A 25,606-nucleotide genomic window follows, 5' to 3' on the forward strand; every position below is an offset into this window, starting at 1 on the left:
AAACCACTGGCCAGAATGAGCCGCCATTCCCCTTTTATTCCTGTTCTTAAATTCCATTTTTAACCCCCCCTCTTTTTTTTCTCTCTTACGCAGACAAAACCATTTGGCTGGGCAGATTATGAAGTTTCCACCTTTATAGCCATTTCACAATCTTCCTTATGCCTGAGACTCCCTAGGGTCAACCAGCTTCCCTCACCTCTCGCTACTTCTGAGCAGCAAAGCTCTGGATGACGTGCACCACTCCGCTCCTCGATCAAGGAACTGTGAAGCCACTTTGCACAATGCAGTTCTGGAGGGTTTTGGAGGGAACATGTGTTTGGGAGTTGTGGTTGAATTTCCCTGTGGAACTCTCCAGGATCAAAAACAGGCAAAAACTGTGGCCGTCCTGATGCTGATGACCTCCAACTCCCATAATCCCTGTCGGTTGCCTGTGCTCGCTGGGGCTGATGGAAGCTGGAATCCACCAGCACCTGGAGGACCACAGGTTTCCCACTCCTGATCTGGAAGGTTTAGAGCAGTGATGGCCAAACATCCCTGACCACTGGTCCTGTTAGCTAGGGATGATGGGAGTTGTAGTCCCAAAACAACTGGAGGGCCAAGTTTGGCCATCACTGGTTTAGAGAATACAGAGGTTTATTGCTGAGAGGAGAAAGCAAGATGAAACTTCCTCCCGCAAGAGCTGTTATAGACCTGTGCTATCTATAACCAACCTACATGAACTCCTCTCTGTCCGTATGTGATGAATCTCAAGAAAGTCTCACCCGTGAAGACCATATGAAGCCTCCCAGTTTGATGCATGAGGCCTCTGCCCTGTGTTTGGCGCAGGTAGTCACACAGCACATGGATAGATTTTTGCCATGGTGTGTCCTCTTCTTGCATCTGGGTTTGCCGGGTTAACCCAGAGCACAGCACCTGCCCCCCACGTTATTTTTGTCAGCCCTTCTCAAGCAAATGAGGGTGAAGGTGTTGAATTATGCCTGTGGTACCAAATGTCAAAGCAGAAGCTGCTTCTCCATGTCACACTTTAAGGCCTTTTTCTGCAGTTGTGTTTTGCAAGCCAATGAAATGCACACAAGAGGAAACGTGCCCTCCCAGTGAATTGTTCTGTTTCTATGGAATTCACTTTGTTTCCTTCTGGTCTTTTCTTTATGAAAGCAAAACTCAAGTTGGCCTGGTTAGGAAAGTTGTTTTGCAAACACTGTTTTCTCTTCCCCTTTATTATTTTTCAAGACTTTCCTGCATTTTTTTATGCTTCTGCTGGAGTTTTTTGGACATGGAGCAAACATATTTACACTGTGTAGAACTTTAAGGACATGTCAAACTGTTGTACCTTTGATCCAGAAATGTATATAGTAGAACCACCTGTGTTCTGTCTAATTGAAATGAATTATTATTAAGGATGTGCCTTTCTTGTTGTCTGGATTTCTGGAAAAACAGCATTTCATGCTTTGATTAGAGCTACCCCCGGTAGGATGCGGGTGGTGTTGTGGGTTAAACCACAGAGCCTAGGGCTTGCCAGTTCAGAAGGTCGGCGTTTCGAATCCCCTCGACGGGGTGAGCTCCCGTTGCTCGGTCCCTGCTCCTGCCCACCTAGCAGTTTGAAAGCATGTCAAAGGGAAAGTAGATAAATAGGTACCGCTCTGGCGGGAAGGTAAATGGCATTTCTGTGCACTGATCTGGTTCGCCAGAAGCGGCTTAGTCATGCTGGCCACGTGACCTGGAAGCTGTACGCCGGCTCCCTCGGCCAATAAAGCAAGATGAGCGCTGCAACCCCAGAATCGTCTGTGACTGAACCTAATGGTCAGGGGTCCCTTTACCTTTACCCCTGGTGGGCTCCTCTGGTGAGCCCAATGTGCCCCCCAAGGCCTCTCTGGTCCTTGGAACTCTCTAGGAACACCCCCTCACAAGCCTTCCCTTACGCCCTCCCTGAGTGTTCTTGCCTGGCTGCAATGTGTCCTTAAGCTCCAGTGATGCCTATTACTTGCCTGGGTGGAGGGTGGCTAATGAATTACAGAAACTAACCTACTGTTCAAAGGTAAGATTTGCATTCATTTCTCCATCTTCGTTCCTGGAGCGATATTGGTATGGTGCTAACCTGCTCTCTTCATCCATCTCTTCCATACACCACTATGACTCCTCTTCAAGAACAGACTGGACAAAACAAATGCACTCCTTTTATCCTCCTGCTCATTTTGCCTTCAGAAGTTTACAGAATCCTCTCCAACTGTGGCTAACAATATCACAGGAGCTGGTGTGGTGAAGTGGTCTCTGTGACATCAGTTGGCAAATGCTCTTTATTCTCTGCTTGAGTTGGTGGCTTCAGTTTTGCTCATCCTGGGATGGAGGCAAAGGCCTGTACAAAGTCCAAACCTTCAGGTTAGGCTGCTGCAATGTTTTGTACGTGGGGCTGCTTTTGAAGACGTTTCAGAACCAGCAGCATGTGTGAAGCGTGGCAACTAGATTGTTAACTGGCCACAAGAAAGTGTCTAATCCAACTGCGCTGGCTGCCAATTTGTTTCCAGGCCCAATTCAGAATGCTGGTTTTCACTTTTAAAGTCTTCTGTGGACATTTCACCCTTTGCTACCATGAAATCTTTCCTGGCTCGTTCATTCTCCCTTGTCCTTAGCTCTCCTTGGTGTGTCTTTAAACAGAGAATTGCTTTCTGAATGTCTTGGGAGAGAAAGAGACTATTAAAGTTGTTGAGTTTTGGCTTGTTAGAACCAGCAGGAGTCTGTGTTTGAAAAGGGCTTTTAGGATTAACGGCTGCTATGTTGTTAAAGAAAGTGATGGGAAGGTTAAGCCACAATGGATGGGGACAGCAATTTGATACGATTAATCTCTTCCCACTTTATATGAAGGCAGCTTCCCAGTTTATGAAGGCAGCTCTGTTGCTTTCAGCTGTTTTTTCAGTAGGATCTGAATCAACCATTTGGTCCCACATGAAGCAGCTGTCAAGGAGATTGCATAGCCAAGCCCCTAAATGAGAGGTCACATTTTTGTTGTTGCAAATTGTGCCTGATTAGAAAGCCCATCTTCCACTAATTCTTGATGAGTGGGAATTGGTCAGAAAGACACTTGACACATGCTCAGAACCCCCTTCTTGGTTATTATTTTACTAAGTGCCGAGCCTCTGATCACTCTGCCAACCTCCTTGGAGCTCCTCCTTTCCACCCCGTGGAACCACTCTTGAATGTGGGAAGGTACCGTGGAACATCTGAGGGCTCCTCATCCTTTATCTCTGCAACACTATGCACCTGAGGAACGGAAGAGGGAGAAGTTTAAAATAGCCATTCCCTGCTACTTCAATGGTTCTCCCTTCTTGCTATAGTCAGACAATGGCAAAAGTCTGAGTTAAATGGGAGTGGAGAGACACAGACGAAAGTCGTGGTTTTAATTAACAGCAGAAGTTTGAGTAAAGCAGGGGTGGAGATACATCCCTTTTTAATGAGTTGTAATAAGAAGAAATAACTTCTTCACCAAACCTTTATTAGGCATTACAAATATAGGCCATCATAAAACATCTGCATATAAAACTTTAAAATATAAACAAATAAACAGCCATGTAAAATATATAATAATGAGAATTTTCCTTGGGATTTCTTCTTGCTAAATAGTGCCATTCATAGAGATACTATTGACAAAAACTTAGCCACCCTTGCAGTTACTTCCAGGTTAATAACAGAGAAGGCTACAATGCAAGCTAACACAACCAAACCTTTCCCAACTCCCTTGCTGTACTCAAACCTTGTTTTACACTGCTGCTTCCCCCACAGTGTCAAACCTCTGCTTGTTTAAAATTGCCACTTTTCTCCTTTCAGTTTTTCTCCATCCCTGAATCATAGACTCAGAGTCCTCAGAAGGTACTCTGAGGATCATCTACAGTACTCCCTTACGGGGATCAAACTTGCAACCTTGGTGTTATCAGCACCACGCTGTAACTAACTCAGCTATCCTGCTTTCCGCAAACCTCTGCTGTTATTTTAAACCACCTCTTTCCCCTCTCTGTGCCAATTCCTTCTCACTCCCATGCTATGACCACGGGTATTGTGCAACTTGCCTACCCCACCCTAACCATACAAACCCAGGACAGATCAGGCACTGACTTCATTCAAATACAGGGTTACGATGACGTGCTACAAATCCTCCAGTGGGAGCTGTGTAATGATAGCCTTATGCTTTCTTTGTATATAGGAAGAAATACAGTGGTACCTCGGGTTACATACGCTTCAGGTTACAGACACTTCAGGTTACAGACTCCACTAACCCAGAAATAGTACCTCGGGTTAAGAACTTTGCTTCAGAATAAGAACAGAAATTGCGCAGCGGTGGCAGCGGGAGGCCCCATTAGCTAAAGTGGTGCTTCAGGTTAAGAACAGTTTCAGGTTAAGAACAGACCTCTGAAACGAATTAAGTTCTTAACCCGAGGTACCACTGTACATGCTTTAATTTTGAAGGGTTCCTTCCCCCATTCATCTTCTTTTCCAAATAAACATACCAAAACAAATTATATTTATGAACTATGTTGCCAAGCATTGAGAGTCCCATGGACTGCAAGAAGATCAAACCTCTCCATTCTGAAGGAAATCAGCCCTGAGTGCTCACTGGAAGGACAGATCGTGAAGTTGAGGCTCCAATACTTTGGCCACCTCATGAGAAGAGAAGACTCCCTGGAAAAGACCCTGATGTTGGGAAAGATGGAGGGCACAAGGAGAAGGGGACGACAGAGGACGAGATGGCTGGACAGTGTTCTCGAAGCTACAAACATGAGCCTGACCAAACTGCAGGAGGCAGTAGAAGACAGGAGTGCCTGGCGTGCTCTGGTCCATGGGGTCACGAAGAGTCGGACACAACTAAACGACTAAACAACAACATGTTGCCAAGCAATTAAGAGCCAACTTTGCAACTGGCTGGCAGATTAACAGATGGCTGGCAGTCATTGTATTACACACACACACAATGTGTATTAACACACAAATGCAGTTCATCATTCCTTAATCTGCCATGCATAACCCAAAAGCTGGTGTATAAAAGCCTTTCAGGGGATGGTTCTTTGTTAATAGAGATGTTCCATCTTCTAAGGTAAATTAACAAACGGATGATTGTGGATTTTTGGTCTGTTTTGAATTTTACTCTTATTTTCAAGTGTGTGTGTATGTATGAGTTATACTCTGATATATTAGCCATGACGGCTATGCTCTGCCTTCACGGTCAGAAGCAGCAATGCTTCTGAATACCAGTTGCTGCATCAATAGGATGCAATAGGATCAATAGGGCTGCATCAATAGGAGTATAGCATCTAGATCAAGGGAAGTAATAGTGCCACTGTATTCTGCTCTGGTCAGACCTCACCTGGAATACTGTGTCCAGTTCTGAGCACCACAGTTCAAGAAGGACACTGACAAACTGGAACGTGTCCAGAGGAGGGCAACCAAAATGGTCAAAGGCCTGGAAACGATGCCTTATGAGGAACGGCTAAGGGAGCTGGGCGTGTTTAGCCTGGAGAAGAGGAGGTTAAGGGGTGATATGATAGCCATGTTCAAATATATAAAAGGATGTCACATAGAGGAGGGAGAAAGGTTGTTTTCTGCTGCTCCAGAGAAGCGGACACGGAGCAATGGTTCCAAACTACAAGAAAGAAGATTCCACCTAAACATTAGGAAGAACTTCCTGACAGTAAGAGCTGTTCGACAGTGGAATTTGCTGCCAAGGAGTGTGGTGGAGTCTCCTTCTTTGGAGATCTTTAAGCAGAGGCTTGACAACCATATGTCAGGAGTGCTCTGATGGTGTTTCCTGCTTGGCAGGGGGTTGGACTCGATGGCCCTTGTGGTCTCTTCCAACTCTATGATTCTATGATTCTGCTAGAAACCACAGGCAGGGAGAGTTGCTCTTGTCCCCGGGTCCTGCTTTCAGGCTTTCAACTGGGGCATCTGGTTGGCCACTGTGAGAATAGGATGCTGGACTAGATGTGCCACTGGCCTGATCCTGCAGACTCTTATTTTCTTGTTAGTTAGCGCTATGAGCATATTCATGGAAATGGTAAACACCCTCCCATTTAGATAAACAATTGATTCATTTAGCTCATTGTTTTTGACACTGACTCACAGCAACTTTCTGGGCTTTCAGATAAATGTCCTTCCTGTGGATTGAACACGGGGCCATTTGCATGGCGAAACATGTGCTTCGGGCCCTGGAGTAGAATGCGGCCCTCCAAACATCTATATCTGGCCCTCAGGGCTTTCCCCAAGCCACGCTTCTCAAGGGGTGCCTCAAGCACTTTCCCGAGGCTGGAATGTGCCCTAGAATTCCCTCGGGCCTCAAAAGTCTTATACGGAAATATCCAAAGCCTTTGGGTACCTGGGGTAGGAAGTTCCACTCAGTAAAAAAAAACAACTTGACAAACATTTACCACGCTTTAACGGTGCCCACATTTTATCATCTGAAGCTGCCACCTCAGCCTGCGACCTGTGAGATAGACGGATACCAGGTTGTTTTTCAGTGTGCAGAAAATCGCACTCGACAAACCCTCTGTGAGTGAGCAGCCCAGAGGCCATTTTGTTGATTGTCATTCCCTTTTAAGAGGATGAAGACAGGGAGCCCTGTGGCAGCCGGCCCAACAAGAATGACGTCTTTCTCCAGAATGACGTCTTTCTCTGGGCAGCTATGTGGGGAGTTTGTGTGTGTTTTGCTGTCCCACTATAGTAAGATCTCCCAAAATCCAATAACCCACATCCCAACGTCACTTTGCTGCCACCAAAGCCCCACTCCCCAATCCCTTCTGATAATTGTTTTGAAAAGGCAGCGCTCAGAGATTACGCTGATGTCAAAACAGCTTGATAATCTGGTCTTTGGGGATCCGCTATCACTGACCTCTTTAACATAATAGCCACGTGGTGTCCCTGGGGGTGGGGAATGAGTTTTGACCTGCAGGGTAGAAGGCTCTGGAAGGAAGGTTTTGTGCTGGTGGAGGGGGAAGGAGTGATGTTCAGGTCATGACCTACCAGCAAAAGTGTACCAGCAAAAAGCCTTTGCCATCTTGCTTTTTAATTTTTTTGCTTTATTTATTGTTCTTATACTCTTAAGATCCTCAAAGGATGTGCATTCCTCTATGTCCCCATGGGTGAGCATGCCTTCTCCCTTAGAACAGGGGTGGGGAATCTTTTTCAACCCAAGGGCCACATTACCTCCTAGGCAGCCTCCCAAGGGCCACATGGTGGTGGTGGGTGGGGCCAGAGGCAAAAGTGGCATAGCAACAAATGAACATTTTGCCTTTGTACAGCAAGCGAGATTCTGCATGCACCACTTTCCTCCGTCCTGACAAGCAGGAGCCATTCTCCAAATTCAAGGACGTGAATTTCAGTCTTGGCAGAAAATGCTCTTGAATGGGAAGCTGGGCAAATGGGAGGTTTGGTCAGGTAAAGAGGCCCAGAGCTATCTTATTTATTACCGTATTTTTCGCTCCATAGGACGCACCGGCCCATAGGACGCATCAAGTTTTTTTGGGGGGAAATAAAGGAAAAAAAATTTTATTTCCCCCCCAGGCGCTTGTGGTGCCGGCAGCGGGGAGAAGCGCTCTTCTCCCCGCAGCCCGCCTTCAGACCAGATCCGGGGACAGCGGGAAGACGCGCTGCGCCTCCCAGCTGTCCCCGGAGCTTGTGGGGCAGGCAGCGGGGAGAAGCGCTCTTCTCCCTGCCGCCCGCCTTGAGACCAGGTCCGAGGACAGCGGGGAGACGCGCTGCGCCTCCCCACTGTCCCCGGAGCTTGCGAGGCAAGCAGCGGGGAGAAGCACTCTTCTCCCCGCCGCCCGCCTTGGGATCAGGTCCGGGGACAGCAGGAAGACGCGCTGCGCCTCCCAGCTGTCCCCGGAGCTTGCGAGGCAAGCAGCGGGGAGAAGCGCTCTTCTCCCCGCCGCCCGCCTTGAGATCAGGTCCAGGGACAGCAGGAAGACGCGCTGCGCCTCCCCACTGTCCCTGGAGCTTGCGGGGCAGGCAGCGGGGAGAAGTGCTCTTCTCCCCGCCACCCGCCTTGAGATCAGGTCCGGGGACAGCGGGAAGACGCGCTGCGCCTCCCAGCTGTCCCCGGAGCTTGCGGGGCAGGCAGCGGGGAGAAGCGCTCTTCTCCCCGCCGCCCGCCTTGAGATCAGGTCCGGGGACAGCGGGAAGACGCGCTGCGCCTCCCAGCTGTCCCCGGAGCTTGCGGGGCAGGCAGCGGGGCGAAGCGCTCTTCTCCCTGCCGCCCGCCCTCAGACCAGGTCCGGGGACAGCGGGAAGACGCGCTGCGCCTCCCAGCTGTCCCTGGAGCTTGTGGGGCTGGCAGCGGGGTCTCCCCTCTCACTCTGCAGGCTTCAGCGAAAGCCTGCATTCGCCCTATAGGACGCACACACATTTCCCCTTCATTTTTGGAGGGGAAAAAGTGCGTCCTATTGAGCGAAAAATACGGTAACTTTTGTCTTTCCAGAGAGCGCTCTGGATGGCAAACAGCAAAGCAGTAAAACAATACAATTACAAATGAAATATTTAAAAATGTTAAGAATGCATAGAAATTTTATAAAACATACCATTACTGTTAGTAATTTCAAGGTCACAAAGAACAGTAACTTTTAGCCATCAAATGCCTCAGTAAATGGGAATATTTTTAAATTCCTGCTAAATATTAGTAATGAGGGAGAGAGGCACACTCAGCTGGGAGGACGTTCTGGAAATGAGGAGCCACCACCAAGGAGGTCTTTTCATGGTCTGACAGGCTTGATAATATTGGAGGCACTCTTTCAGGTATTTTGGTCCCCAGCTGTTTAGGACTTTTGTACACCAGTACTAACACTTTGAAAAGGGGGCTTGGTAGCTTGCTACCCAGTTAGTGAGGAATTCTCAGAAGAACCAATGGCCCATGATCCCATTGGGCCGAGCTCCTTGCCAACTCAGCAGCCACATTCTGCATTAGCTGCAGCCTCAAGACCGTCTTCAAGGGCAGCCCCATGGGCAATCTTTCATAATAAGGCACCCTGTGTGAGGCCAAAACTTGGTGCTCCCAAACAGATCTTCTCAATTTTGTACCCCCTCGGTCCGATGCCCTGTGTGAGGGAACCACCCGCACCACCCTAAATCTGGTGCTGGCCATGTCAAACGCATTATATAAATCCTATAGGAGGGGGGTGATGCTCTTCTGATGCTCCCAGAGGTTAAGATCAGCAAAGAGGGCCCTCTTGACAGTTCCTCTGCCCTCATAAGTAGTCTGGGAGAGGGCCTTCTCTGTGGCTGCCCCAGGTTGCAGAATTCCCCATAGAGCTGTGTCTGGCACTTCACTGTACAACTTTTGGTGAATGCTGAAAATGCACCTCTTACACCAGGCCAGAACAGAGTGGAGTGGCCGGATAGACATGGGACTATGATTTTGAGAGGGGTCTACTCCAGGTCCTCCTGACAGAGGCAAAGGGGGGGACCTTTTGGTAAAGATTATTGAAATTGGGCTTACATTTCCTATCCTGGCTGGGCCTATTACTAGCTTTGCATGACCCTGCCTGAGATGTGTGTTTTCAGAGCCCGTCCTATTCCTGTGACTGTGATCTGTTTTAACTTTTTAATTCTGGATTTTAAATTGCTGTAACCCACCCTGGAAAGTTCTATTGAAGGATGGGCAATCTAGTAGTAGTAGTAGTAGTAGTAGTAGTAGTAATAATAATAATAATAATAATAATAATAATAATAATAATAATAAATTAATCAATCAGCCTACAGAGCCTTTTGGTAACTTCCCTGCCACGATGGCGATTGGTTTTATTTATTTCTTTGCTTAGCCTAAGCAGGTGCACCAGAAATAGTGATATATAACACACTTGTTTTGCTTTTGCACACAGTGTGCATCTTTAGGTGTTCCTCACCCACCCCTCCAGGCCCCAGGGATGCAATTAAGGTGCTGTTCTTAAGAGAGGGGAAGAGGTATCTATGGCAGCCCAAGCATCCTTTGCCTCCATCCCAATCCCTCTAATGAGACAGCCGCCTCAGCACCTTATCCCCAAGGCTTTGTTTCAGCAGAACCTGTTGTAAGAGGGCATTTGGAGCAATTGCTACCCGCGGAAGACAAAGGGTGCACTTTCTCTTTCTCAGCTTATCTGGGCTCCAAGCTGCTAAACAGAGCACCCGCAGGAGGGAGGAGGCTGGGGGGGGGATTTCTCATTATCCCTGTTCTTTCCCTTTTGGGAGGCAGCTGGGCAGACTTTAATAGATTACATTCAGGATTTCAGATTGTTAACAGCAACGGAGGGTTCTGCTTGGAGAGGCGAACGTACGGCTGAAAGTCCTGGGAAGCTGTTTTGAGCCTTTCTGTAGGTGGACACAATCTTCTTCAGTGGGGAAAATCTTCCTTTCAAAAAGAAAAAGAACAAACACACAACTTTCCCCCTTTGGTCTTTTAAGCCCATACTGCTTCTTCCAAGGTAGGTTGCTGGTTTTGACTTCTTTTATTAATAAAACATCATGCCAAATAGATGGGGTGAATATTTCTGGTTACAAAAAAAATGGGATTGGTTTTGACCTCCAGACCAAGGCCTTTCCCCATCTCTGCTCTTACAAATTTCTGACTTTTTATCATCGTTTCGCTGAATCCAACCATGTTTTACTCGGAGTCGTTACATTGAAATGAATGAATCCAAGCTAGTTGTGTATTAATTTCAGTGGATCTACTCTGAGTAGGGATAACATTGGATGTGGCCCATTGACTGGAAATTAATGATAATTAAAGGAAACTTCCATGTCTGGAAATAGTATACCTTTTGAATATCAAGATGCTGGAGGAGGGGGCAAGCAAAAGCAGGTAGCTGCCACCTTCATGCTCCCAGAGACATCTGTAGTTGGAATGTGGGAAGCTGCCTTATACCAAGTCAGATGGTTGGTTCATCTAGTGTTTTCTACACTGACCGGCAGCGGCTCTCCATAAATTTAGACAGGAGTCTTTTCACAGCCCTCCTTGGAGATGCTGAGGATTGAACCTGGGACCATCTGATGCTCTACCATTGAGCTAAAGGATGCAGCACTAGATAACCCCTTAAATCTCACCTGTAGGTTGCTTCCTGCGAGAGAGAAATGTATGTGTATTGCTGGCCTGGTTAACAGAGAGGGATGTTACTATTGAAAAAGGAACTTGTTTCTGCTTGGCATCTTTTAAGCAATGCTGACAATTATTTTTACTTTAAAATGTGTATCATCTTTTTCAACAACAAAATGGTGCTCATTCCTATGCCTTTTGGTGTTTAGCAGCAGAAGCAATCCCCATTTTTATCCTTGTAGACATGATGGTGTTATGATTTTTAAGTGAGTTTAAAATGAAAAATTGCACATATTTCTCAGGGTTGGCAAATGCTCCTTTTCCATTTTTTGTGTGTGTTCCGGCATATCAGCAATGTAGAAGCAGTTGTAAAGCATGGTATTATGGGTGAATGATGAAATGTTAAGTGTGTGCACATGGCTGTCTTACAGGGAGGCCCAGTGAAACCAGTAAGTCCAGGTTAGAAAACTCCCTAGATGCACTGCTGTTCTAGAGCAAGATCTAGACTCCTCCGCCATGCCACACAACCAGATACTGGATCCCGGGATGTGCCCCAGGATCTACTGCAGCCCCAGAGAATGGCATCTGGGGAGGGCGTCTGAAATTTGCTGTCCTGTGTGGATTCATTTGAGCTCTTAAAGCTTGTTTGTTTTTCAACTGTGCCTTCACCCAGAGGGAGATGAAACGCAATGGACTAGCTGCGTTGGCACGGCTGACTGATGCACTCAAGGTCCCCGATGCTCTGGTGTGTTTGTTATGGAGGATGTTGTGCTGGGCATGGTTCTGCTAATCTTGGGTTAGCTCAACACTTGGGTGGAGTCTGGACTCCTGTTTTGGGCATAAAGCATTTGATTGCAACTGGGAACCTCTGCATGTGCAGAGCTGGTGCTGTACTACTGAACTAAGATCCCAGTCCTCATGGTTCTGAAGAAAGGGACAATTTAAATAGGAACATAGGAAGTCACTGAATACTGAGTTGCACCATCTTGCCCAGTTTTGAACTAAGATCCCAGTCCTCATGGTTCTGAAGAAAGGGACAATTTAAATAGGAACATAGGAAGTCACTGAATACTGAGTTGCACCATCTTGCCCAGTTTTGTGAACACTGATTGGCAGAGGCCCTCCAGGGTCTTGGCCTGGAGCCTTACCTCAGCTTTCCCCAGAGATGCCAGGGATTAAATCGGGGACCCTCTGCATGTAAAATTGCAGTCCTCATGGACCTGCGACCTTCTGCATGCAAAGCACCCATTCCACCACTGAGCTTACCACCCTTTCCCAGAATAAATGGGCTTGGCTGTGCCTAATGGGGAGTTGTAGTCCAAAATCATTTGGAGGGCACCAGGTTGGGGAAGACTGCATTTAGATGGTTGGGCTTATATCCACCTAAGTTAGGCACAGCATAGACCCATTGAAATTACTGAACTTGCTAGTCATGGCCAGTAATTTCAGTGGGGCTACACTGCTTAGAAATAACTTTGGGTACAACCTGATGTCCTTCGCCTTAGCAGATGTGACGCAGCATCTCCCTTGACCCGATAGCTTTTCATACTATTCAAATTGCAATCAAATCAGACCCGGAGATTGCTTAGTTAAATGGCAATGTGTGTGATGCATGCAAAGTGGCAGCCTTTTCAAGCCCTGGTGTGAGAGGGCTGGGTTTCTACAGGGCAGGAGCTGGACTGCTAAGGTAGGTGTTTGTTCTCTGTTCACCCCTGCAAATATCTAGCCATTGAGACAGTCCATACTTGTCCAGAATCAGGTTCTTATAAAATTTATGATCTGTTTATTTCATAAGATAGTTTCTCATTTGTCTAGTCTTAAGTTGAGGAACGGCTAAGGGAGCTGGGCATGTTTAGCCTGGAGAAGAGGAGGTTAAGGGGTGATATGATAGCCATGTTCAAATATATTAAAGGATGTCACATAGAGGAGGGAGAAAGGTTGTTTTCTGCTGCTCCAGAGAAGCAGACACGGAGCAATGGATCCAAACTACAAGAAAGAAGATTCCACCTAAACATTAGGAAGAACTTCCTGACAGTAAGAGCTGTTCGACAGTGGAATTTGCTGCCAAGGAGTGTGGTGGAGTCTCCTTCTTTGGAGGTCTTTAAGCAGAGACTTGACAACCATATGTCAGGAGTGCTCTGATGGTGTTTCCTGCTTGGCAGGGGGTTGGACTCGATGGCCCTTGTGGTCTCTTCCAACTCTATGATTCTATGATTCTAAGTTTGGTTTGAGAATTTTTTTTTAAAGCATGTTTAAAACGTTTGGCATTTTAGTGCAAATTTCTCTCAATATGCCTGTTTGTATGCAATTTGGCTGAAATATACACATTTTGAAAAGCATTTCCGCCTAATGTATATCCTTTGCATGCTGTATGCATTGTTATGTACACTTTAGCTGAGCTAGGGAATCAGGATTGTTTTCAAATTCTTCCTGAAAGTTGATAACGATGGAGACGGTCACACCTCATTAGGGAGCGCAGTTCATAACCGGAGAATTGCTGTTGAAAAGACCTTGTCATGGGTCAAATATGAAAGACATATTTGCAGAAACAGATAGCAAGGAGACCTTAGCTGCAATATTGCTGGCATAGGCTGTCTCCTCTCCTCTCCTTGCCTGTTCCCAACCCCACCCTGTGCCAGTGAAAACTCTGGGGTTGGGAAAACAGCAGCTGTGCTTGAACGTAATATGTGGCCTTTCAGATATAATGATTTTAGTGGTTTTAGACATCAAACATACATCAGTGTCGTTTGCCCCTTCCTCTTTGGAGGCTTCCTGGCCAATACATTAGTTAGAAAGAAATGCATTTCTGGTGGTTCCCTTCAGATGTTTTGGACTACAGCAATGAGTCCCATGTGCTGGCTGGAACAGATGGGTTTTGTGATCCAGAACTTCTGGAAGGTATCAAGTTGGATAAGACCTCAGTGTTATCAATGGATTCAATAGTTGGCCTCTCAGTTAAAAGACAGGTATAGAATTGTAGAGTTGGAAGGGACCCTCATGATCATCTAGTCCACCCCCCTGCAATGCAGGAATAAGCAGCTGTCCCATACGGGGATCAAACCTGTGACCTTGGCATTATCAGCACCACACTCTAGCCAACTGTTACTTGATTCAGTAATATAAATGTGAACAACAGTAATATGAACACAGATGCCCTTTGGGAGATAGCTCTGGTGTGTTATACCCAACTCAGAGCTGACCCATTAAAATATCGGTACATAAACCTAGGCTAGCCATGCCCATTATTTGAATGGGTCTACTCTGAGTAACTTCAAAACTGGTGACAACCCATTCTTAGCAGGAAATGGCACCCCAAAGGATTTATTTTTCATCCCCTAATCACAGAGCCAAAACCATCTTAAAAATAATAATGAAATATGGGTGGCATCCAGTGCCAGTCCTTCACAGGGTAGACCCAGGGTAGACTAACATTCATTTCAGTGGGTCTGCTCTGAGTAGGATTCCTTAATGTACAGCCTCCCATTGATTAAGGAAGTAGTAAACCAATGAATCAAATTCCCATTGATAAACCAACCAACAAAAGCTGCTCAGGCAGAACTGTTTGGCCAACAACTTGCAGTGTGTGGCTGTGTTAAACTGCGCCCCCTGGAAACAATCTGGCAATATGTTGGTTTTGTGGAGCTTAACCCCTACCTCTCCCCCCCCCCCTTCGTTCACCATCAACCACAGTCCTGCCAAACAGCAGATTTGCTTAGGGATTTAATCTCTCATTTCCATCAAGCCAGCAACAGCTGCTTGCTCTCTTCCCCTCCCCTTCCTCAGACCCTCCTGCAGGAGACAGCATTTAGAAGGATTTGTTAGTTAAATGCTAATGCCACCAGATAAAACTATGCAAATCATAGGATGGGGGGGGGGGGAAGCATCACTTTCCCATAAGCCTGTCCCCACAGCCTACTTTGAAATACTGCGTATGCTGGGGTCATCCCCAGATAGAGAGTGCCAACCTCAACGGGCTTCCCAGCTCTGGATTTCAGAGTCATCACCAGGGACTCTCACACTTACCCCACAGAATTATTTGCAAAGGAGACATAGACTCCTTGTCTAATAGTGACTGCCAGTCTCTGCAAGCGCAGCAAAATAACACACTTCGGCTTCCAGAGAAAACTTTGCTTTGACTTTTATTTTTAACAGTTCCATTTTCCTAGACCTTATGAAAACTGGTTTCTCAAATTCCATTTGCTTGTGTCCACAGCCAATGAGAGGCTGTGAGAGCCTTTGCTGAATGAGGATCCCAGTGGAGGGTGTAGAGAGAGGCTTTCAGGGACCAAGGCAGTTCCTTACCCCATAACTAAACTAACTTTTGCCATTTAACACTATGCAAACAATGTCTAGTTTACTAAATGTATTCAGGACACAGCAGTCACTCTAAGGAGGCAGATTATGTTGTTTTAAAATACACATAGTCCTGCCTTTACTCTGGGACAAAAGGCTCATGCTAGCTTTCCCCAGGAGTTCCTTTGTTTTTTGAGTTGAGGGCCCTGGAAAATCTCCTCTCTGTACAATTTAAAGCAGGAGTGGGGAACGTCAGGCCCAGGAATCAAATCTGGCCCTTCAGATTTCTCTATCCGGCCCTTTGGACTCTCTCCAGGCCACACCCCTCACTTTCCTTTCTTCACATCCTCCTTGAGTGTTTTTGCCTGGCTGGAACATGCCCTTGAACTCCTCCGACAGTATCTCTGGCTTGTCTGGATTGAGAAGAGAGATGTATTTGATCCCCACTCCCGGTTTAAAGGCATAGGAACTCTTTTTTGCTGGGCATTTGCCCACCCTCTCAAAGAGCCCCTCCCCCAAATCCACCAGGCATAGGATGGCCACCTCTGACCTGAAAAAACCCCACTTAGCACAGTGAGACTTTGTGTGATTAGCAGAAATGTAATAGGTGAGATCATGGGGAATAATGTGGTGATGGGGGAAGAGCTTGACCTGTTGAGGTTATAGTGCCAAAGGCTTGTGCAGATGCAGAACCAGGGCAACCGGAGGCTCAAAGGGAGATTGCTCATTACACCAAAGTTTGTCACCAGAGGTAGGAAAGGCACCAGCTACATCTGTCGTATTTCCACTTGTCAGCTTGCCCACAGCAACAGGCACCGACTCCTCCTGTGGTTACTATATATACAGTCATGAAAGATGATGTAGAATAATAGAATTGCAGAGTTGGAGGGGGATCCCCAAGAGTCATCTAGTCCAACCCCCTGCAATGCAGAACTTAAGGCAGCCTGTACCAACTTGATGCCCTTCGGATGTTCTGTACTACTACTGCAACATCTCTTGCCCCTCCCAATTTTATTTTTAAATTTAGTTTTTGAGATTTTAATTTTTGCTTTGGGGAGTTGCTCCCTCTTTTTGTCTGTGTTTTTGTGGAAGGGTAGATTTTTTTTCTGCTTTTGTGGGTGTGATGGTGGAGGATCTGAGCATCACCAGTTTTTCCTTTTGTGAAATGGGTATTTTGTGATGGATTCAGGGGCACTGAGCTCAGAAGGCTGACTGGAAAGAAATTGCATCTCAGAGGGGAGAAGGTTCCTTCCTAGGGCCAACGTTTCAACCTGCGGTTGTGTTGGAAGCAGCAGATGTTTCAGGATGGTTTTGCAAACTGACCCACATCCAGTCCTTCCCCATCAGTGCTTGGGGAAACAAAGTATATGCAAAGGCAAGATCCAACATGGCCATTAGTCCCAATTTCCCTGATGCATCCATTGTGGGTGTTAACACCTCCTGTTCCCTCTCTAGAGCTCTGTCCTTTGAAAAGTTTTGCTTGATGCAAAGTCAGGCTATTTTACTTGATCAGCAGGCAGCCCGCCCTAGAGACAACTTGGACCAATTCTTATTTTTAGTTCAATCTTTCTTTAACCGACATTAGTCCCTTTGTAGCAAACTCAGGTGCCAAGAGCCAGCAGGATGCTGGGAAACGTGTGTGCACTGGAAGTGTTGTGGGTTCAGGATTTATCTCATTTTTACGACATATTATTGAATGCTGTTGGTATGTTTGTTTTTATGTAACCCGTATATTTTTCCCTCTCTCTCAAATACAAGCTCTGAGGTTTGCAATATCTATAAACAATCTTAAAAAAATTAAGCTTGGGAGTGAGGGAAGAGGAGACTCAAAACACCAAAGTGTCCTGGGATGGTTCAGTATGCTCAGGAGCCATGCAATGTTTAGTGTTAGTTGGAAAGGAAAGCATGGTTCAAAATCTCTGCCATGAAGCTTGCCGACCCACCTTAGCTCAGTCACTACTTCTTATACTCACAACAGTCCTGCTAAATAGGTTAGGGTAATTTCTTGCGGGGGGGGGGCTCCAGCATGCACTCCTTGGAAGAGGGACAAATAAACCAATTAAAATCTATTCACCATTTTTAATTTTCTGTCTAGGTCGACGCTTCTCCTTCTCTGACCCGAACAGCCACCGAGCCACGTCCCCATGGATGAATGGGAAGCCCCTCAGTGGAAGAAGGAAGTCGAAAGCCTTAAGTACCAGCTGGCTTACAAGAGGGAGATGTCCTCAAAAACGATCCCCGAGTGAGTCCACAAACAGCTTCCTTTCTTGCTGTTTCTCCTTCCTACCACCTTATACAGGGACACGGGTGGCGCTGTGGGTTAAACCACAGAGCCTAGGACTTGCTGATCAGAAGGTTGGCGGTTCAAATCCCCGTGATGGGGTGAGCTCCCGTTGCTCGGTCCCTACTCCTGTCAACCTAGCAGTTCAAAAGCACCTCAAAGTGCAAGTAGATAAATAGGTACCGCTCCGGCGGGAAGGTAAACGGCGTTTCCATGCGCTGCTCTGGTTTGCCAGAAGCGGCTTAGTCATGCTGGCCACATGACCCGGAAGCTGTACGCCAGCTTCCTCGGCCAACAAAGTGAGATGAGCGCCGCAACCCCAGAGTCGGCCACGACTGGACGAAATGGTCAGAGGTCCCTTTACCTTACCACCTTATACACACATGGCTAAGTGCATTCCACATAAGTAGAATCCAGCATACTAAGAACATCAGGCTTATTTTAAGCCTCCCTCTCAGGTTTCTATTCCCAGTAGTGACAAAGATAGGCTTGAAATGGAGTGGGGGAAAAACCTAATGTTGGGTACCTGCTTTGAATGTAGATGGTCCCAGGTTCAATCCCCAATGGCATCTCCGGGTAGGGCTGGGGCTCTGGCTGGAAACCCTGGAGAGCTGCTGCCAGTCAATGTGAACAATACTGAGCTGCCAACACCATTGTGCATTGCATCCTTCTCTCTTGAGAAATCCTGGGGGCTGCTGTCCTATGAGAAAGTGGAGGCTTTTGAGGGCAGATACTCTGCCACCCTCAAAATCCTCTAGCTGTGTGTTTCCTGCTGGCAAACGTATTTAAAAGCTACTCAGGAACATGAAGAGCTTTCCCTAAGATATTTGGCTCTAGAAATACACATCACAGCAACAGAAATAGATGCAGGCCTGGGATCTTTCTAGGTACCCGAGAAGCTTCAGTTCACAAGCCCGCAAGTTTTCATCTATGTAGAGAGTGCCTCTGGGTACAATAAGATGGTATGTGGTTGGGGTCTCACTGGCCCAGCACTCTGATGTCAACCCATCTACCTTGTAAAGCTGGTGTACTTAGCCTGTGGCCTCCAGATGATGCTGAACTTCAACTCCTCAGCGAGTATGGCCATAGATGATGGGGAGTTATAATTCAGCAGAATTTTTTTTGTTAAGTTTAAAAAAAGGGAAAGAAGGACATGAGGTTTGGGACCAGGCCCAAGATACTCTGGACTCAGCCAGACATTGGCCTAATACTGCAACGAGGAAAGACCCTCATGTATTCTCTTTCCACCCTAGATTTCTTAAGTGGATAGAAGATGGCATTCCAGAAGATCCATTTCTGAACCCAGAGCTGATGAAGAACAATCCGTGGGTGGAAAAGGGGAAATGCACCATCCTCTAACCCATTGCCTCCCAAAATTTCGTCCACGATAAATAAAAATGGCTTCCTTTGGAGATACTCAAAATTGCATGAAAACTTAATGTATAAAGTTTTTATTTTAGTTCCTCCCTATGGCTAAACTCACTTTTACCCCCCCCCCCTTGCTATCACAGTTGAGTTCATATAGTGGCTAATTAAAGGTTTCCCTCATTTGTATGATTTGGGGAAGAGCATTCTCCCTTCCCCTGGGTTAAAATGGGAGGTGCACTTCAAACCACCAACATACAGATTTCACAGAACAGGCAGGCACCCTCCCTGCAAATGTTGTACAATCAAGTCCATTGCACCCCCTTCCAAATCCAACTTTCCCCCCTTTGCCTAGGGAGATAGGGGCTCAGGAATACCTATGTACTTTCTGGAGCAATGGTGATGCTTCTGGGGGTTCCCTTCTACCCACCAGCTATGGTCTGGGCTGAATGAGAGAATCCAGGTGTATGTAGAATTGCTTCCCTCCTGTTCATATGTTGGCAGTGCTGGGTAGCAGAATCGGTGCTGAACGAGGTCTTCCAGTCTTGACAGATAGACATATCTAAGAGTGGATCACCCTTTCTCAAGGCATGTCACACTCTGTCCTATTGGCACACTGGTGGGTACCGCTGTTCATCATTTGGGAACCATCACTGAAGAGAGTACGGATGTGAAAGAGACCCCACTGTTTTGAATTTTGGCACCACCATCTGGAAGATACAGGGACATTGGATGCAGCACAGGATAATAAAATGGTAGAGTTGGGAGGGACCCAAAAGAATACTCTAATCCAACCCTCTTCAATGCAGGAATCACAACAAAAACTAAGCAAAATTTGCAGCTTTATGAACCCTGTAGTTTCTCTTTCCTATACACCTGCAATTCTTTTTTTGTCTTTTTAGGGGGGACTTGTAAAGGAACAACAAGTTTTATAAAATAATTTTTGATTACTTTAAATACTTTTTTTGTATCTTGTAGGATATACCGTTTTGCAGTTAAAAAAAAAAAGCTAAGCAAATGTGACAAGGGCTTCTAAGCAAAATAAAGAAAGTGATACTGTGCATGTCTCAAATTTATTCCTTTCTTTTTATATATAAAACAGGATTCAATACAAAAGCATACAGAAACATTTTTGTTCAAAATATCCTTACATGGTACCCACATGCCAGCAGACTCATGTGCTGCCTGCCTACGTTTCAATCACTAGAACAAATCTTTAATGTAAATATTCCTCCGAACTGCATTGGAAACACCTTCATTGAACCGGAACCAAACATCGCTCTGTCCAGCAGCCTTCCCAATTTGTTTTTCTATTCGGTTTTTCTCAGGTTCCCGATTGGCTGTTGGGAAAGGCGGAAAAGAAAGGATGAAGGAATTTTCAGGGATGGGAGCCTATGGTCCTTCAGATGTTCTTAATTGCCAACTTCATCAGTCCCAGCCAGCATGACTAATGGTCAAGGAAAATGGGAGTTGTAGTCCAATAACATGTGGCGGGCCACAAATGTTCCATTAGTGCTGCAAACTGATTATGCAACAGACTAAGTGGGGATTTGAACCCTGATCTCCCAGGTCTTAGATCATCACTCTTAACCACTACACTACAGAGGCAAAGCCAGGACAAAGAGGTTCAACCTCAGCATTTGCCCAAAGCTGTATAATGAAGGCACCAGATGGACCTCTGTGGGGAGGGAGTTCCACAACTTAGGGGCCACCACAGAGAAGGCCCTGTGTGTATGTACCAAGGCAGCTAAAGCATCTTCTCTGCTGGCACCATCTATCCACTTCAGTAAGCCCAGTCTCCCTCCCCCTGCTAATGGAAATTTCCTCCCCACCCCAGAACATACCTGCTGATGGAGACACATTTTTCTTGACAATCGCACGGCCAAAGAAATCTGTTTCTGGCTGCGGAAAGGAACAGAAGCCATTATGAGAGTGCACCATCTACTCCCCACATCACCCACAGTTGTTAGAGGCAAAGGCAATCCATCTGCCTAGTTTCCCTAGAGAAGCCCAATGTCACATGGGCACAGAGCTTTGCACAGGACTTCCAGCATAGCTACAGAATGCGGGCTTACTCTGGAATGTGTTCTGATGCATCTGGAGACATTTGCTCATTGATGATCACCCATGCAAATAGCTACCAGGCAGGCCCCTTTGTGTTTCCCGGAGAACAACTCTCTAAACCAAGGAATGTCTTGCAGCAGACACTGCAAAACCAGCAAAGTATTGCCCAATCCTGGAAGGCTTTTAACCTTAATAATTTGGAATGCTGGCATTCAAGGGCTTGGCAAATTGCCTTATGGAAAAGGTATCTCATAAACTAAAGGGCAGAGAGCTTGAATGACAATTTTTTTAGTATCTATAGCATCGTTTTCTTATATGAATGAACTGTATGGTCACTCAGCGCCACCAGTATATGTCAATGTCTAGCTTATTTAAGACAATACAGAAACTTTATTCTCAATAATGATGGAACTCACAAGTAGAGAATACTTGTATTTTTATAAAGCTTTATTATTTATAAAGGGAATCTTTGTATTTGTTAATATTTTACTGTCCCTTTGGAGCTGCGCTGTATCTTTGTACTTTCAAGTTCAGATTTTTGATTCTTTGGGTTTTTTTTTGTTAGGGTTGCACTTTTTTTCTTGGTTAACAAAACAATAAAATATAAAACAAAACAAACAAGCCCCCGCCCCCCAGCAAAGGGACATCTAGTTTGCAGGCATCACACTATAGCATTGCACAACTGCAAGTAAAGGACCATCCTATCAAAGGCACGGCAGCAGGCAGTCTCAAAAGAAAGGCTGTATAGCTCAGTGCATCTGCTTTGAATGCAGAAGATCTCCATGTCTGGTTGGGGAGAGACTCCCTGCCTGAAACTTTGAAGAACCGCTAGCAGTAGACAATTCTATGGGGTCTGACTCAGTATAAGGCAGCTTTCTATAGGTTCACCAACCCGCTGGATAAATTAGTTTTATTATCCACACCTCTCCCTTAACTCTGTCCCAAGTACTGTTCTCTTAGTGAAAAAGAATGCTATGCATGAGGTCTGCAACCCAGCTTCAGCCTCGTGGAAAAGGCTGTTTGGGATGCAGCATATTCCTGTACCTTTGAGTTGCACCTAGAAGCCAGCATTTGCTCTCATGCTAACATAAAAGTGGCCTTGCTGATCTTTACGATCGCCATGCACCGGTCCTCAAGAAGCCGCCACCCCGCTTTTACCGCAAACCAGTGGACATCAGGACTGGCTCCCCAGTGCAGTGGAGCTGCAATAATAGCCTCCCAGCAGCGGTGCTGCTGCCATTTAGTGGGAGGGTGGGGAATACGATGGCTGCCAGGTGGAAGCTGTGCAGGTGGCATCAGTTAGACTGCTGCATTGGCTTCACCAGTGCACCTGTGCAGCCCAGACCTTGTGACTGCTGCTCGTGGGTTTGAGCTCCACACTGGGCAAAAGATCCCTGCACTGCAGGGGGTTGGACTAGAAGGACCTTGTGGTCCCTTCCAACTCGACAATTGTAGGACTAGACAGCAAAATGAAGAAAGGAGAGCTTCACATGTGCACTGGGACAAGACCCGGCAGAATTGCTGCCCTTTCTCAACTATGCAAGACAGAAACACAGCAAAGGGAATGAGGCACAAGCTGCCAGGCTGTGCTGGCACTGCAAGTTGCCCTGTGCTATGGCTCTCTGCTGCCTGCAGTCCTTGGACGCTGCCCTCACCTTCTCCTCAAATGTGGCTCTCTTCACAATCTGGTCGAGACGCTGTTTGTGGTTCCGCACTCTGGATTCGGGCAGTGCCGGCTCATGTCTTACTTTGTGGTTGCTTTCTTTCGGGAGCAAAGTTGTCTCCATCGCCTGCAGGGAAGATGGAGACAGGCAGAGAAGGGTTAGTTAATTTATTGTATTTATTTGGAGTATCTTTCTCTATCTCTTTTCAGTTCTGTTGAGGTGCTTTACGTATTATGTATTCATCACGTTCACACCCTGCTTTTTCCTTGAGGGAGCTCAAGGTAGCGTACATGGTTCTGTTTCATCCTTACAATTCTGTGAAGTAGGTTAGGCTGAAAGATGGCGACTGGCACCAGATCAGCCAGCGAGCTTCACAGTGGAATGAAGATTTGAATCCTAGTCTCCTGGGTTCTAGGATGACACTCTAACCACCATTCATTCATTCATTCATTCATTCTCACTCTGTCTGTCTGTCTCTCTTTCTCTCTCACACACAATCTACATAATCAATAAATTCCAATGACTGAAACCAAGCCAGAAAAGCAAGAAAAAAATGAAAATGCAAAATCAACACCAGGCCCCATTCTGGCCTGTTCTGCTCACCATAGTTTCCTGGTTTGGCTGTAACAGAAACCTATGGTTAACTGCTGCTTCCTGGCCTGTTTACTCTACTTGCAGAGGGAGAGGAGAAAAACAGCTACATTTTGATGCATGAAGTTTGTGCATATCTTGGTTTATTATAAGAAGCCAGCCTTCACCAGCCTGGTGCCCTCCAGATGCTTTGGAGTACAACTCCTGTCAGCTCCAGCATTATATGGCTGTCTTGGCCAGGGCTGATGTCGTCCCAAACAACAACCAAGATTTGATTGTCCAAAAGCAGCTGGTCTCTTTTATTCTTTTCCCTTTTAAGTTTTTGAATTCTAAAATACCATTCACTATGGTCAAATAATTTTTCCATAGGTTTTCTTTCTTTCTTAAGAATCACGTTTGTTTACTCTCTCTTTCCCTTTCTTGTATAAAAAAATATGGGGTGGGGTTGTCTATTATTTCATTTCCTTTTGTACTATATAAATTCTTCCCTTATCAGCCAGCCCATATGAAACCTAATTAAACCTACAATCCCACAGCCTGCTTAATTAGCAAGGCTGCTTGTATTCTGCATTTAAAAAACGAAACAGCAACAAGGAAAGCTCAGCTCTGCGGCCTGTATAAATTATGCAAATCTACAAATTTTCTCATTTTGCAAATCAGGGGAGTTATTCCGCAAGAGCTACACAGAGTCCCAGCCACTGATAGTCTTAAAGAAGCAAGTCTTGTCTTCAGAGATTTCAGGAACCATTTGGTACACAATTTCCAGCGACTCACTGCAGCCATGAAGACTAGGAACTCAACAGATGTCGAAGATTTTCAGACAGCTTAATTCTAGGACCAATGTTGGATGTATCAGCAGAAGTCACACTGCACAACACAGCCGTGGCTGCCAGTTTGTACACCAGCATTGCATATTAGGAACAAAAAAGCAAACACCTGGTGTGTGTGTGTGTGTGTCTGCATCATGCACTGCAACTTGGCATAAGAAGTCTATCACCACCCAAAACACAGGAAGAGACCTGTGTGATTCAAAAGCTTGCATTGTGTATTTTAATAAGTAGCTGGCCCAGATTCTCAATTAGTCTTTGGCTCCTTGTTCCCTTGGGCGTTTGCTGCGAAAGACCTTTGAGCTCATTTGGTCTCCGCAATTCCATGATTGCTGCAAGCCTGCAACTATTTCCAGTTTCCATCACTATTGGCTAACAGTATATTTAGAGATCTGGTCTTGGACAAGGAAATGCCACCCTCTAGGGGACAGAAGCTTACAATGCTCTCTTCCATCATCATGATAATTTGATAGTAGACTCTCCTCTGTTGGAGGTTTTTAAACAAAGGTTGGATGGCCATCTGCCAGGGATTCTTGAGCATTGCAGGTGGTTGGACTAGATGACCCCTGGGCTACCTTCCAACTCTACTATTCTACGATTAGGAACAAAAGAATGTGTTCTTTGCTGAATCAGACCACTGATCATCTAGCTCAATACAACACTGGCTGGCAGCAGCTTTCTAGGTTTTCAGGCAGCAAATCTGTCCAAGTTTCAACAAATTAGGTGTGACTAAGCTTAAGGTAAAAGGAACCCTGACCATTAGGTCCAGTCGTGACCGACTCTGGGGTTGCGCACTCATCTCGCTCTATAGGCCGAGGGAGCCGGCGTTTGTCCGCAGACAGCTTCCGGGTCATGTGGCCAGCATGACTAAGCTTAAGGTACCAGCTGCCAACTAATTTTTCAACTCCATGCGGACCACCAGTCTGTTCTTCATAGAATCACAGTGTTGTAGAGTTGGAAGGGAACCCTGAGGATCATCGAGTCCAGCCCTCAACAATGCAGAAATATGCAGCTATCCCATACAGGGATCAAACCTGCAACCTTGGCATTAACAACACCAAACTCTAACCAACTGAGTTACCCACTGTCCATGCCGTGATCTCTTGGGTAGGATATATTTAGCGACACAAAAAGGCCTTAAAGCCACAGAAACTGGGCATCCTGTTCCCACCCTCCTCTTAGTTTATGTTGGCCTTACCATCTTCAAAAAAAGGGCCTTCACACAACAGGTTTAGGATGGCCTATTAGAGATTTCCTTTAGAGTGGCCTAGAAGACACCTGCTTCTTGGGAGAAAAGCAGTGACAAACATAGACAGCATCTTAAAAAGCAGAATCATCACCTTGCTGACAAAGGTCCGTATAGTTAAAGCTATGGTTTTCCCAGTAGTGGTGTATGGAAGTGAGAGCTGGACCACAAAGAAGGCTGATCGCCAAAGAACTGATGGTGGAGGAGACTCTTGAGAGTCCCATAGACTGCAAGAAG

General features: G+C 46.1%; 4 protein-coding genes across 21 annotated transcripts in view; 2 read left to right on the forward strand and 2 right to left on the reverse strand.

Moving 5' to 3' along the window:
• Window positions 1-1,414, forward strand: part of LOC310748819 (uncharacterized protein) — a 29,746-nt gene extending 28,332 nt beyond the window's left edge. The window contains exon 20 of the mRNA XM_083584749.1: window positions 94-1,414. Within this exon, the coding sequence (XP_083440875.1) occupies window positions 94-231 (138 nt within the window). The 3' untranslated portion in view covers window positions 232-1,414. The remainder of the gene's footprint in view (window positions 1-93) is intronic.
• LOC310748815 (testis-expressed protein 2-like) overlaps window positions 1-25,606 on the reverse strand; it is a 110,678-nt gene that overhangs the window by 73,602 nt on the left and 11,470 nt on the right. The gene's annotated exons all lie outside the window — the stretch shown is intronic.
• On the forward strand, window positions 6,014-20,036 carry GNG13 (G protein subunit gamma 13). 17 transcript variants are annotated; one of them, XM_083584788.1, is made up of 5 exons: window positions 6,410-6,528; window positions 7,278-7,413; window positions 10,231-10,430; window positions 17,427-17,573; window positions 18,866-20,036. In XM_083584788.1, exons 4-5 carry the CDS (start codon window positions 17,476-17,478, stop codon window positions 18,969-18,971), a joined length of 204 nt encoding a protein of 67 aa, XP_083440914.1. In that variant the 5' UTR covers window positions 6,410-6,528; window positions 7,278-7,413; window positions 10,231-10,430; window positions 17,427-17,475; the 3' UTR covers window positions 18,972-20,036. The 17 variants fall into 17 exon arrangements, with proteins under 17 accessions (XP_083440910.1, XP_083440909.1, XP_083440903.1 ...); XM_083584787.1 differs by lacking the exon at window positions 6,410-6,528 and adding an exon at window positions 6,717-7,118; XM_083584792.1 differs by lacking the exon at window positions 6,410-6,528 and adding an exon at window positions 11,470-11,497 and having other exon boundaries at window positions 7,137-7,413.
• CHTF18 (chromosome transmission fidelity factor 18) overlaps window positions 20,032-25,606 on the reverse strand; it is a 33,826-nt gene continuing 28,251 nt past the window's right edge. For both annotated transcript variants that reach the window (XM_083584746.1, XM_083584745.1), the window contains exons 21-23: window positions 22,697-22,831; window positions 20,822-20,879; window positions 20,032-20,317 (exon numbers count right to left, since the gene is read on the reverse strand). In XM_083584746.1, the coding sequence (XP_083440872.1) occupies window positions 20,181-20,317; window positions 20,822-20,879; window positions 22,697-22,831 (330 nt within the window). In that variant the 3' untranslated portion in view covers window positions 20,032-20,180. The remainder of the gene's footprint in view (window positions 20,318-20,821; window positions 20,880-22,696; window positions 22,832-25,606) is intronic.

Source organism: Podarcis filfolensis (genome assembly GCF_964270895.1).
Source record: "Podarcis filfolensis genome assembly, chromosome: 14".
In the NCBI taxonomy this organism is placed as follows: Eukaryota; Metazoa; Chordata; class Lepidosauria; order Squamata; family Lacertidae; genus Podarcis; species Podarcis filfolensis.

Bases quoted from the DNA above. Each gene is read 5' to 3' on its own strand.
- GNG13 (XM_083584784.1), top strand. From the start codon at position 17,476: ATGGATGAATGGGAAGCCCCTCAGTGGAAGAAGGAAGTCGAAAGCCTT. The intron at 17,574-18,865 runs GTGAGTCCACAA...TTTCCACCCTAG, and splicing joins TCCTCAAAAACGATCCCCGA to ATTTCTTAAGTGGATAGAAG.